The sequence below is a fragment of the Zosterops lateralis genome, assembly GCF_965231275.1.
Source record: "Zosterops lateralis genome assembly, chromosome: 9".
NCBI lineage: Eukaryota > Metazoa > Chordata > Aves > Passeriformes > Zosteropidae > Zosterops > Zosterops lateralis.
This window is the reverse complement of record NC_139769.1, coordinates 2,777,527-2,790,862: the sequence shown is the minus strand read 5'-3', so window position 1 is coordinate 2,790,862 and position 13,336 is coordinate 2,777,527. Positions and strand designations below refer to the sequence as shown.

General features: G+C 42.9%; 1 protein-coding gene across 9 annotated transcripts in view; it reads left to right on the top strand.

The window, feature by feature from the left end:
* Positions 1-13,336, top strand: part of NFIA (nuclear factor I A) — a 249,093-nt gene that overhangs the window by 219,317 nt on the left and 16,440 nt on the right. For 6 of the 9 annotated variants that reach the window (XM_083867288.1, XM_083867285.1, XM_083867290.1 and 3 more), the window contains one exon: positions 1,438-1,529. The exons of 2 other annotated variants lie outside the window; for them this stretch is intronic. In XM_083867288.1, coding sequence (XP_083723414.1) covers positions 1,438-1,529 — 92 coding nt within the window. Of the gene's footprint in view, positions 1-1,437; positions 2,003-13,336 lie in introns of those variants that run through there. One more of the 9 variants, XM_083867292.1, reaches the window with a different exon arrangement.

Below are 13,336 nucleotides of genomic sequence, written 5' to 3'. Positions count from 1 at the left end.
GCATGCTCCTAGACTTGGGAACTCGTCACCCAACGGCTTTGTGGGATGCAGAACATCCATATGGGTCCAAGTGCAGATTGGGCATTGGGTGAGAAATCCCTCCAGGGCCTTAAATACAGGAAATCCCTGAGGTGAAAATAATCAGAGGTGGGAAAGAACGGGAGAAAGTAAATATGTGACCTGTTTTGGTTGTATCTGTTTATGGCTTCAAAGAGAGGTGACAATGGCCAAGATGGAGCATTGGTCTGATTTGGCACCGTCTTAAACCAAAGGCTCCCCCAGTGTAATCCTTCTCTACCAAAAATTTGCCGTCAGAAGGGTAAAATAGTTTCCTCCATACAGCCAACTCAGTGTCTTCTCCAACTCTTAACTCACTGTACTTTTCTGTAACATTGAGGCCTCAACATTATATTTAGCCTGATTGGAATTTGGCAAGTAACTTTCCTTGTACTATTGGTTTTTTGTCTCTTCATTGGATAGTTAGGTTGTCTGGGGATTTTATTCAGCAGAATGCATTCCCATAAATATATTCAAAATAGATAGGAGCCCTATTTGTATTAAGGCATCTATTTATGTTATTTGAATTTAGATCTAAACATGCAAAAAACTGAGGAAGAGAGAAAATTACTTGAGGGTTTTCAAATGAGAGGAAGACTAAAAATGCATTGAAAGCTTTTGGATGTGGAAATAAGTGGCATTGTGGACAGTTGCAGTGGAGAATATAATGCAACAATAAAATCATTAAAGTACTTCAAGTTTGGAAGTAATCTGGGTTCTTGGCTTGCATTGCATTTAATAGCTTTACATTTATGGGAGCCACTCCAGTTTTTAAAGGCAGCTTCAGCCTTCAGACTGATTGCACTTACCACCCCAGTGAAACTGCAACCCATTAATTTTTTACCGAAAGGATCTTCCTAGTTTGTCAAACACGTCAAGTGAACATTTTAGAGAGTGCAGACCACAGCAGTATGAAAACCAAAACTTTATATCCAGAGAGAATGCTGGATTAGTATGAAATAAAGGGCCTGATCCTGTTAATGAGCACTTAGGCAATTTCATTGCTATACAAAATTCTGTTAAAAATAGAGATATCAGACATTTGAGTGAAAACAGTCAGGACCTGCAGAAATCTCCTGTGCCAGCCCATCATGGAAAGGCCTGCAGTGGTTCTCCTTCAGGCTGGAGAGCTGTACACCCTCCCCTGAGCCCATATTGTGGCCGTCTCCTCTCCCAGCAGCCCAGTCCCCTACGTGTCGATACCGCCACCATTAAAGCCCAAACCTTTCCAGTGTCTCGAACCAAACTCTCGCTCTCTAAAACGTTCGCACATTTCTATGTCAAACATCTGCTTAGGTGGCTCTCAGACGGTGTGTTTTGGTGTTGTTCGTGTGCAATCTAGTGCCGCTTCCTCAACGCATGTGTCCCTTCCCTTCACAGCCTACTCGACACCCAGCACCTCCCCCGCAAACCGATTCGTCAGTGTTGGACCACGGGATCCAAGCTTTGTAAATATCCCTCAACAGACTCAGGTGGGCCGCTTTCGACTTCTCTGTTTGCCTGCAGCCTCTTCTCCTCCTCCTCCAGTGTGCTCTAACGTGTCCCCGCGGAGCAGCTGCTGCACTGCCGCTGTCACTTCACCCACATGGTCTCAGTAACTACAGCGAAATGTCACTTGCAGTTTGTTTGTCTGTTGTGGTTGTTTTTTATCTTTTCTTTTGTTGTTTTTTTTTTTTCTTTTCTTTTGTTTTTATTTTTTATTTTGGGCTTGTGTGGTAATAACGCTGCTTTCATAACTGGAAGGATCTCTCTTTGCTTTCTAAGGTGTTGGCTCCCACCGCGCAGTTGTTTGCTCTAGGGCTGGGGTTTCAAAGGCTTTGGCTCCAACCTGCTCCCCAGGCACTGCATTAATTTGTGTTTAGATTAGGTGGTAGGGAGAAATCCTTCCCTGCCAGGGTGGCGAGGCCCTGGCACAGGTTGCCCAGAGAAGTTGTGGCTGTCCCATCCCTGGGAGTGTCCAAGGCCAGGTTGGATAAGGTTTGGGGCAAGCTGGGACAGTGGAAGGTTTCCCATGAAACAAGATCCCTCCCAACCCAAAGCAGTCTGTGATATGCAAAAGGAGCTCAGAGAGACCCATCAGGTAACAGTGCCCTGTAGTCCCCCAGCAGACACAATGGGAGATTGCTCCAGTGACTTCCATGTAAAATAAAAAAAATACTCATATTCCTGGTTGGCCATTTGCATGGTGGGCTTTGAGTGAGCAGGAGATTTTTGTAATTGTGAGCACATCTGTTTTCCTTTCACAAAGGGAAAAAAGTCCAGTTGAGGCAGGCCTATAAAGCTGGGTTAGCTGAATTCATGGTCCTGCTATGGTCAAATCAGAAGCTCAAGTAAACATTTGTGTTTCTTTAGGAGAAGGACGAGATTTAAATGTGCTTTTTCCAAGCTGTATCAAATTCCCAGGGTCGATTAAGAAAATAGTTGTTGGCAGTTTTGTTAGCAGCTAATTTGAGCCAGATGTTGAAAAAATTAAGTCTGGGCTTAATATCACGTTATCATGGGGGGGAAGGTATAAAAAAGTGAGCAGAGTTAGTGCTTTAGGACAACTGTAGTTTATAGTCTGAAGTGATTGCTTGACTACGTTGCAATTTTTTTAAAGGTCAACTACACGAAATATTTGTGATTTTGTTTTGAGCTGATTGCAGTGACTAAAAAGCAATAATTCAAATAACTGGCAAACTGGGCATTACTACCCTTGGCTCTTCTAAGTTCTTTCAAATGGTTTATAGGCTTCTGAATAATTAGTGTGCAGATTAATGGCTGTCACATGCCACAGGAGGTGCATGAAGACAGACTCCTCGTTGTGATGGCTTCAGCACCTCCACTGTCACTGAAACACAGGTCACTCATTCCCAAAGATTTTCAGTTTGCAGGGCTGCAAGCAGCTGCCTGTGAGCACAACGTGGTTTTTTTGCTGTCTGCTCTTTGTGTACGATTTGTTAGGGGCTTTAGTTTATAGCTCTGTGCACAGCACAGGTTAAACTATATCGAATCTCAAACCTTCTCTGCATTAAATAGGGTCACAGAAAGTACAGCAGCAATGCAGAGAGGGGTTTAACCCATCAGATTCTGGGGGGTTTTTTCATGCCTTAACAAAACTCAGCCTGCACCCCACTTTTCCAGCCTTGTGTTTTATTGGGTTCATGGGTGTGACAGGTTTTCATGCACCTTCCCATTTAGATCATATTTCTCTGGTTGTTTTGGAAAAAACTGGAATACACAGAAATATGCTGAAATCAGGAAACACGAATTTTAAGGTGTACTGCCAAAGTCCTTAAGCACTTGGTCTTTTCCTTCATAGCTCAGGAAACCTGAAACCCTTTGGAGAATGCCACTTACCTTTTCCAGAAGACTTGAAAAACTCCTAGTTGGTAAATTGATTATGTAGTAAGACACAACAGTATTAAGTCTCCAAAGATATTTAAAACTTACTTGCATCCTGCAGCCTAAGTTTCCCAGATAAGTTTGTTGACTGTAAACTTTTATCCTCCTTATTTATGACTTAAATCATTTTAAAGTGCTCTAGCGTTACTTTAAGTGCTCCTCTGTAATGCAGTGTAGTGAATAACAATGCTGTACAGTGAAAAACAATACTCAAGCACAGCTTTCAATTAAAGTCTAACATGCTGCAGTGGGCAAGGAGACTGACTTCCAGTCTCTGACTCCAGCTGCATCTCCCTGCTTCTATACATCATTACACCACCACAACCCACTTGATACTAAATATATAATTTATCAGCAAACTCACTACTTATTCATGAAAGGACTCTGAAGTTGACTGTGCTTTGAGTCAGAGAAGTGAGGTAAAAGTGCTAACTGCAATGATTTGGGATTTACGTAGCATTCCTCTAAACAAAGACAGGCTTTTGTGCTCTTTTTTTGCAGAGCATTAGTGTATAGAACGACCACTTAGGATATTTTCTACATGAAAATGTAGGAATGCATAGGACTGTGTTATTAAAAGCAGCTGGGGTGGCTCCTTTCCATCAGGATCTTTAGAGTACATCCAGAGCCAGGCTAAGATACAGGTCCAGAGGACCACTAACTCAACTCACTAACCACTGTGCCAGGGACACAGCTCACTGAGACAGGAGGAAACAGGGAACACACTGAGCTTCTGGAAGTCAAGCTTAAATATAAGGGTTAAGTGACTCTTTACTGCTGGAACAATAAAATAAAAATGAAGGGTGTGTCTGAACATCTGCTTTTTAAAAATTATGGTTCCAGCTACGACCCATATGAAAATATTTTGGTCAGATTTTTGGTGGCTATGATGTTCTCTTGGTGGAACATTGGACTATAAGCACTATTTACACATCATCATCATTAGTCTTCAAGTGCTGCAGAAGTCGGTCTGTGTGCAGGGATGCGGCAGCTCCACAGGGCAGGAATCACAGTTCTGATATATGGGCAATCCCAAAACATTGGAATAAAATCCCAGGCAAATGTACAACAGCATGGCTGGGCTGGGGCAAGGATCATTCTGTCCTGGGCTGTTTCTAAACAGCCAAACCCAGTGCATGCCCTTCTTAATCAGTATTAGAAAAATTATCAATAGATACTTCCATTAGCACTATGTTTTGATTTAGGTTATGTTGTGTCAAATATAATCCCTTAAAGGAATTTTTTAGAGTTTATATAATATTCATAAAAAACACCATCTTCCTGTGTCTACAAAGCTTGTAACAGAACAACCACACCATCACAGGAGAGATGGGGAAATAAACTGCTTTAAGTTACTAGTTCTGATTTGGTAACAAAAGCCCTCAAAGGGCTATTGGCTTTGCCTGGTTTTAGCAGTTTCCAAACTTTTCAGTTGGTTTGGTTTTCCATCCACTGCTTACACCATCCATCACTCTGCCGCTCCACTCACTGCACAATTGTCCTGTCTTGGGGGTTATTTGAATCTAAATTTCTGTTTGAGCTATTAGAAGCAACACTTGACTTGGCATCCCCTGTATACGTTGACAAAAAGGCACAGGTGTTGTAACCTTTGCTTGATAAATCATTTACTTTTGCTACTTGACTCGCAAGCAATATGGGGGCATCAGCTTTTTAACTGCCTTTTCCATATGCAAATCAGAAATACAGGATGCCTGGGGTACAGGGGCTCTGGTTTCAAAAGCAAGTTGGTTTGGATACCTCATGACTAAGTAATAGATACGTCTCTCATATTGCCAAGGACTTGAAATGCAGAGAGTGGCAGAAGGATGGGAAAGTCCCATCGCATTAATTAGGGACAAACCTCTCAGTGGCACCAAGGTGAATAAAGGGATCTGAGTTTTGAGGTGGTTTTTTCCTAAAATTAACAGTGAAACACGGGCTATGTGTTGGGAGTGCATGCAGCTGGCAATGCTAAACCAGCAGCCTGTGACCAGGGTTTGCCACTCACCACTCCAAATGCCGTTTGCTGCTCTCTAATGCCCTGGCTCTGCTCTAGGGTACAAAATTCCTTTAGGGATCAGCGTGCTCTGTACTCATCGTGCTGCAGCTCCACTTCACACTAAACATTGTTTACTATGCTGAGTCCTGTTTGCCACCTACTTAGCCTGCATCTTCCTGGAAATTGTACTTGGGGTGCTAAAAACAGCTCCTGAGAAACACATGCCTGCTCCATCTAATCACTCCTACCTGCCACTGGCCCATGTACCCTGCACAGGGAGATTATGAGGATGCAGGGAACAGAAACTGCCTCCCACTGCAGGCACCCAGGCAGAGAATCAACCACTTTATCCTGTGAGAAAGTGGATCCTGTAGCCCTGACCAGCTGTTTCAGGAAAAATCCCTCTCTAATGTAAACACGTTTTATATCAGATCCATCCCAGGTAGTTTCTTAAAACTTAGTTAAGCACAAACCCAAATATTTATTCCCGAGGCTTTCTGTAGGAAAAGATAAAACTTATTTCCAGAAGAAAAGAAGTAGAAGTTCTTCCTGGTTCTGCCTTTGCACAATCCCAAAGCACAGTCAGATCCTGGATAATAAGCAAAGGTCTTGTGTTTTTATACTGTCCCTGGTGGGGCCCTAGAGCCTCCCAGCTACAATAGAGCTCTAGATAGAGCTCATCCTTTATAACACAAAAAAAAAAAAAAAAAAAAAAAAAAAAAAAAAAAAAAAAAACTGAAACAAAAGGCCTATAACCTGCCTAAAATGCTGAAATAAAGTTTAAGGAAAACCCCAGAAGTCAAAGAAGCTTATCTAGGCAGCAAAATAACAGGTATGAAAACCAGCAAGCTCAGCAGAACAGCCTTATAAAGACCAGGTACAAAAATGTACCCTGTGAAATATATCTTTTAAAGAGCAATAGTAAGTTAGGGGGGGAATCACTGAAGTTTAGCAAAGTGTTTATAGTACAAGGAAATTGCTAACTCCTTTAGATCTGCTCCTGCTCCCTGCTTTTCCCAAATTAGACAGTGGTATCTTTGTAGCTTTCTCCTTTTGGGCTTTTATTTATCTCTAAAAAAAACCACCGTATGCCTCAGGTGCATACACAAACCTAATTGTACAATTACTTTCTTTGCCAGAGACAAGGCAAAGCCTGTTTTGCTCCCCCACAAGCCTTTTTTAGAGAGCAAACTGCAACCTGCAATTTTTCACTGGCAGCACTTTAAAACAAAGGGCATGAGAGAAGAAAAAAAAAAAAAAAAAAAGAGCTGGATGCTGTGTCCTGTAGGATAGCAGATGTGAGCTCTGTCAGACCAGGGGGGGAGGAAAATTCCAGAGTAGAGAATCCTTCTTTGAGAGCAGCCAGGCACTGCTGTCCAGACACTGGAATCTGAGGAGCGTGGTGCAGGTGATGCCCCTCTCCAGGAGGGAGGCAGGGAAGCAGCCCCACAGGTGGCAGGCCCCAAAAGTGTATAGGATCCATAGATCAAAGTCAGCACCTTGACTGGGAAGCTGATGCAGCTCCTGCAGCGCTTCGCTCCCGCAGCTGAAACTGGCAGAGCTGCTCTGTGCCCAGGTTCCATTGCCACCCTATGGAAGAAAGAAACCAGTGCACACATTTTCCTTTTGCACAAATCAAATGTGTGCCTGGCTTCACGGGGATTTTCCATCCCTGCTGCTCACTGCTACCATGCCCAAGGGGACGCTGAGCCCCACGCAGCTCGTGGCCGTGTGCTTTATTAATGAGCACCATGGGCTGCCTGGCCTGTCTGCCTCCACACCCTGCTGCCTTCCTCCTGTTTCCCAGAGCCCAGGAATGGCACTGGGCAGACAGGCAGGACCTGCTGGCCCCAGGGAGGCAGGGGTAGGGCAGGGTTTTGTGGCACTGTGTGCTGACAGCTGAGCCACCGCCTCGCTCTGCACATGGGGCAGGGCAGGGACACCTCGAGGGGTGTGTGGGGACATGGCAGAGAACATGAGAGGCTGCAGGCCTTTTATTTTGGGGGTTCTGAGCAGAGCTGTTTATAAGCCAGGGCAGAGCTACTTGTTGCTCAGAGGACTGTCTCTCCTTAGGATCAGAATACTCGTCCTCCAGGCTGGACATACTGCTTGAGTCTGAGTGTGAATGGAGATGAAAAACACTAACTTGGAAGCATTTGTTAGACTCAGCCCTCTAAGAATTCCATATTCTGCACAGTAACCTCCCTAAGCCAGTACATGTGTCCAATTTCAGCTGCAAAGCACTTCTAAGCAGTCTTGAATGTTCCTTTCCTTTCTCTTGGCCTGTCCACCAAATGTAGTAGGAGGTTCAGAACATGATTTCCATGAAGGAATAACATCTCCAGTGTGTAAATAAGAGATATTTGCATAGATCAGATATAAAAACAGAGTTTGGGGATGTGGGACTGCTACTTTCTAAGGCTGCTGAGCTTAGAGGGATCCCACTGCTCCCAAACCCTCCAGGGATCTGTGGATTTTCCCATATTGGCAAAGGGAAGTGGGGGCTGCTCTCCTCCAACACCTGGAGGCACTGAGCCCCCTTATTATTGCTCAAAGTTTTGATCTCTGTCCAAAAAGTACTTTGCTGTTGCACCAATGGCATCAGGCTACTGACATGACCTGAATTTTGGTGCTGTGTTTCCTCTCCCACCCAGGACGTAGCAATACCATTCTGAACTTGAGAGTGGCCTGGAGATGGCTCTGAAAATGCAGTGTGAGTGTATAGGAAATGCAATGCCAGACTCACCAAGCAAAGGTCACAAAGGTGACAAAGACCTAGGGTAACTCCCCCCTTCACTCCTGTTCAACTCAGGGCCCAGAGGCCATTTAACTTGCACAGAGCAGGACTATGGAATTCCACTCTCAGGTCAGTTCCTGTAAAGGGCTGAGAACAGCACACCTCAAAAAGAAAGCACGTATTTCTCCATAAAGGTAAAGATTCACAGAAAACTTCCCAATGCCATCATGTGGCTGCATCTTCAAAGTGAGCTGGAGCCAAATCAGTCCCCAAATGCCTGGGTTAGTCCTCAGCAGGGGAGATCCTTGTTCCTGGGCTTTTTCTTCCTCCTCCTCCTCCTCCTCCTCACAGGCTCTGGTGAACAGTTCATACTCTTTTTTGGAAACCAGCATTCAACATCCTATTTCCAGTAGATTTAGCATAGAATTATTTACAATGGACATAGAAGAATTTCCCAAACTAAGCAATTAAACTTATTGAGTTTTCCCCCTCCTCACAATAACCAGGAAGCCTGTGCGTAAGGCTGCCTTTCTCTGGGTTTTATGGCCATTACTTACTCCACAGTGGGGGAGAAGAAAGGGAAGAAGTAAGTGTGGGCCTGGTGGGAAGAGTTGGCAAATGCAGAAATATGATGAATGAGCTGGAGAGATTTAATTTCTTACTAAATTCTCTACAAGCTGTGTAACCTTTCTTTAGCTAAACAATTACTCTAAAAGGCAATGATTTTCTGTGTTTTCATTGAAAAGTCTTCATAATAACAATGGCCTATGTTCTCCTTCTTGAAGAACTTCTGCCAAAAAACAGTTTTCTTTTTTCCATTCAGCAGGAAACTTTCTTTTATTTTTATTTTTTCAATCTCATATTCCCCGCTAACATAGATTTACAAGGCCTACCACTTACTGCATGGGGCTGGGAAGAAGCTTTCCCTCAGGCCAAATCATTTTGGTCCATCTCCTTTGTAGGGATTCTTGCAGCTTCCTCCCAAGAGGACTGCAACCACTGTCAGAGACATAATACCAGACCCAAGTGGCCATTTAAGCTGACAAAATGTGACATTCCCTGTGTTGACAGGTCAGGGGACATGGGAGGGGACTCCCAGATTTGTTTTTCAGCAGACAGGCAGCAGTTCTTGCTGCTGTGTTGTGGTGGGTGCAGTTGTGGGGAGCATGACTTTGGTGTAGTGGTGGGAAAAGTCATCAGGTGTTTAAATGCATGGCTGCCAACATGAAGAAATGAGATGAGCTGATCCTCCCTGAGCCACAGGGTCCAGTTTAGGGGCTGATCCTTGCTGAACCACAGGGCCAGCTGGAGTCTTGGAAGGGCTTTGAGGGTGCAGCATGGGCGGAGCGCTGCTCACATCCCCACGTTCACACACACAAATCAAGCCAGGCTAGGGCAGGGTTATGGTTCTGTGCCTCGTGCTGCTGTTGGCTGGCTTGGCCAATTTCCTGGCCACCACTGCCCGCCCCAGCCTCCATGGCAGATAATGCTGTATTGGATTAGTCTGCTCGCTGCTGCATCAGGTCCACGATCAATTTATTGACTCTGTCAGAGTGGCTAGTACAGTAATTGTTACAAGAGCAGAATAGAAAGCAAGAATGTGTCCACATAAAATATAAAAATGACGTTTTGTTCGTTCTCTCCTCTTTGGCCCTATAGATCTTTATGTGTTTACACAGTGGAGAGCACTTTACTTAAGTTAATCAGCTCCTTCTACATTATTAATTGCGACAGTTAGGGCGCTACGTGGCGGCAAACGTATTATTGAGAGCATTGATCTCACGCTGACGGCGTGGACCTGGGTAGGTTTTGTATTCCTTCCCTTCTTTTGCAACTGCTTGAGGGCACTATCAAATCCCATTTCTCTGACTGACAATACACTATCGACACCATCGATCCCAGAGAGGGGCAGGAGAAAGAAAGGAATGCACAGAGAGCCAGGCTTGGGGAATGGGGCTGTTGGAAGTTGGTGATCACAATAATTACCATGCCTGGCCTGATTTCTCTATTTTGTAAAGAGTAATAATTTAACAGCTGAAGAAGTTTCCCAAGTTGCAGAGGTGGCACGATGAGACCTTTTAAAATGTGTGCAGAATGTATACCCTTAAAAAAAAAATTAAAAAAGCCATACTGACTTTTTACAAGGGTTTTGGAAGTGCCTTTGAAAGACATTTCATGAAAGTTCAGCCTTCGCAGCTGATGCCTATATGAGCTCCATAAATTCCACCCAGCCTGACAAACTCCAGTAGGTGTCACATGTGACCTGGATGGAAAAGGTCAGCAGCTGAATTTATGGCTTTTGCATTTACTGGAACATTAAGATTTTTTGCCAACTGCCATATACACTTTTTTAAAATTCCATAATCAAAGGATTAGGACCACAATCTACAATGAAGGTCAAAAATTAAAGGCCACAATCCCTACATCCTTCCCAATGGATAAGCATTAAGCTACCTCTGTTCTAGGAATCACCTTCACTTAATGGCATTAACACAGAGGTCAAGGAATAAGCTCCAGAGGTGAACACTTTGCAAAATAGACTGTCCTGTTCTGAAATTAATATTGAATTCTATAAGAAGGGACCAAAAGAAACCTTTTCTTAACAGAGGAGTCCTCCGTTTGCAGCAGATTCTATGTTCCCAAGACACTGACCATCACCTGCCTAGTGCTGGGCTGTCCTAGAGAAATAAAAATAACACAGAGGGGAAAGACTGGGGTTTCAAAAGCAATACAGCAAAATTACCTCAATTTTGGTAAAACCTGTTTATATATTAAATTTGACAAAGATGTCTGTTTTTAGTAAGAATTTTTAACAGCATGGGAAGTTGCAGCTTTCAAATTTTACCTGGGTTTTAGTTTAGAACAGCAAAACACGTCTCATTTTGGGTTTTTGCTTTGATAGCATTTTCTGCTTGAACAGAGGTAGAACTGGAAAAGTTTAATTTAAAACCAGGATTTCAGAAAAAAAAATCTCATAAAAACCAAGAGGCTAAACTTTAAAATATCTTCTAAGTTTCCCTTTAGTTGCTTTAGTTATTAATATTCAACTTTGAAAACAGTACTGACACTATAATCATAATATTCTCAGGCATATTCACTTGTGTGACCCAACTGTTACATCATCTATACAAACACTGGTTATTACACATAAAGAGATGCAGCTGAATGCACTGCAGAAGGCACTGAAATGTAATTTTAATTATGAGCTTGGAGTAACCAAAGTCACAACCAACACAATGCAGCCACCTCTGAGGCTGAACACAATAATTTAGGAAGAAATTGTTCCCTGTGAGGGTGGAGAGGCCCTGGCACAGGTTTTCCAGAGAAGCTGTGACTGCCCCTTCCCTGGAAGTGTCCAGGACCAGGCTGGATGGGGCTTGGAGCAACCTGAGATAGTGGAAGGTGGTCCTGCTCTGCAGGACATGAAAAAAGATAAGCTTTAAGGTTTCTTCTACCCAAAACCATTTAAGAATTCTGTGAATTTCTGCATTGCTTGGAACAGCTTTATACAACTTTAGGTATCTTTTTCTGCTTTTGCTATAACTACATCTTTTCAAATACGACAACCAAAAAAGTACCTATTTTTAAAGAAAAAAAAAAGGGATCAACTGAGAAATGACATTTGCATGTGGAGTTAGGTTTTTTCATCTTTCATGTGCTAAACAATGAGATTTGAGATTTTGGAAGAATATTTTGACACATTGTATTTCTTGTTTGGCTACTCCCTGGTTTGTCAGGGTTTTTTTAAGGACTTTCTTGTAAGAGTCCTTTAGGTTAAAGATCATGTCTGAGAATCTGTGGTATGGGACCCGGCTGTACATTCATTGAAGCTGATGAGAGGAGGAGATGGAAGATTTGTTATTGGCAGGAGTTTGTTTTAGAAATACAATAACGTTTTTGTTTAATTATGCTTGTCTTTTGCTTATAACTGTGCACAGTAGAGTAAATCTAGTCTTTTTCAGATAAGATAAAGGTTAAAATTCACATTTTATTTATGGGGAGGGCTTGCAGTGCAGTCTTCATGTTATCTGTGGAGTTTTTAATTTGATGTTACAGATATTAACTCTCAGTGACTCTAAAGCCTCTTCCGTGATGCAGAGATGGGTTTGGATTTGGGGTTTTCCCAGATTACTGGTCTTGAAGGGTAAATCTGAAAGTTTAGACCAGGTTGGATGGGGCTTGGAGCAACTTGGTCCAGTGGAAGGTGTCCCTGCCCATGGCAGGGGGTTTGGAAGATCATCTGATCTTTAAGGTCCTTTCCAACCCAAACCATTCTGTGATTCCATGATTTCCCAGCAAGGGAGGCTCCACAGGCTCTTTAGAAACTCTCTTCCTACAGGCACACAGGGCAGAATTTGTCACAATAGTGGAAACTGCTTTATCAGTGCTGTTGATGTTGAGTGAGTCTGAACAGAGCTCAGATTCTTCTCCTGGAAGCACTTTGGGAAAACAAGGAGTAAAAGTAGTAACATTTAGGGGAAAAAAAAAAAAAAAAAAAAAAAAAAAAAAAAAAAAAAAAAAAAAAAAGGAGGGGAAAGAAACCTGGAGAACTGTAGTTATCCATACAATGGAGCAGTTTACTTAGGGAGTACAAAGAGCCACTTCTACACAGGCTATTTTCAGGGAAAAGCCTCACATTCAGTGACTCACAAAAGCGAAGAGGCACCTTTTGATTTTAAGTTCAAGGTTTACATTAGTAATTTTGTCTGTTTTCTCTGTTAGTATTAATTAAATTGAGATAGTTTAATTAGTATTACTAAATTTGATCATTAGTAGTAATTCATTCTGCCTGCCATACTGCATAAATATGATGAAGCAGAAATAACTAAATTGTTTAATTTCATCTCATTTAATGACTTTACACTCCACCAGGACTTTCATTGGCATCTCACAGTATGTGTGAAAATTGCTCCAAGTTAGGCCAAGACCCAACTCCCTTTAGCCAACCATGTCTAATACATCCCTCCTCATCCAAAGGTGGATCATGTGCTGCAAAGTCTTTTCCCATTTCTCCAGTGGAGAGCTGGCAACCTCTGGAGCCTGGGGTGGTCTTTCCCTGCCCCACTCACACAGCCTCTGTAGCAATCATGACCCCAATATCCCCAGTGGATCTTTACAGGACTTCCCACAGCATGATGGAAAAGTCCCCACAACACAAA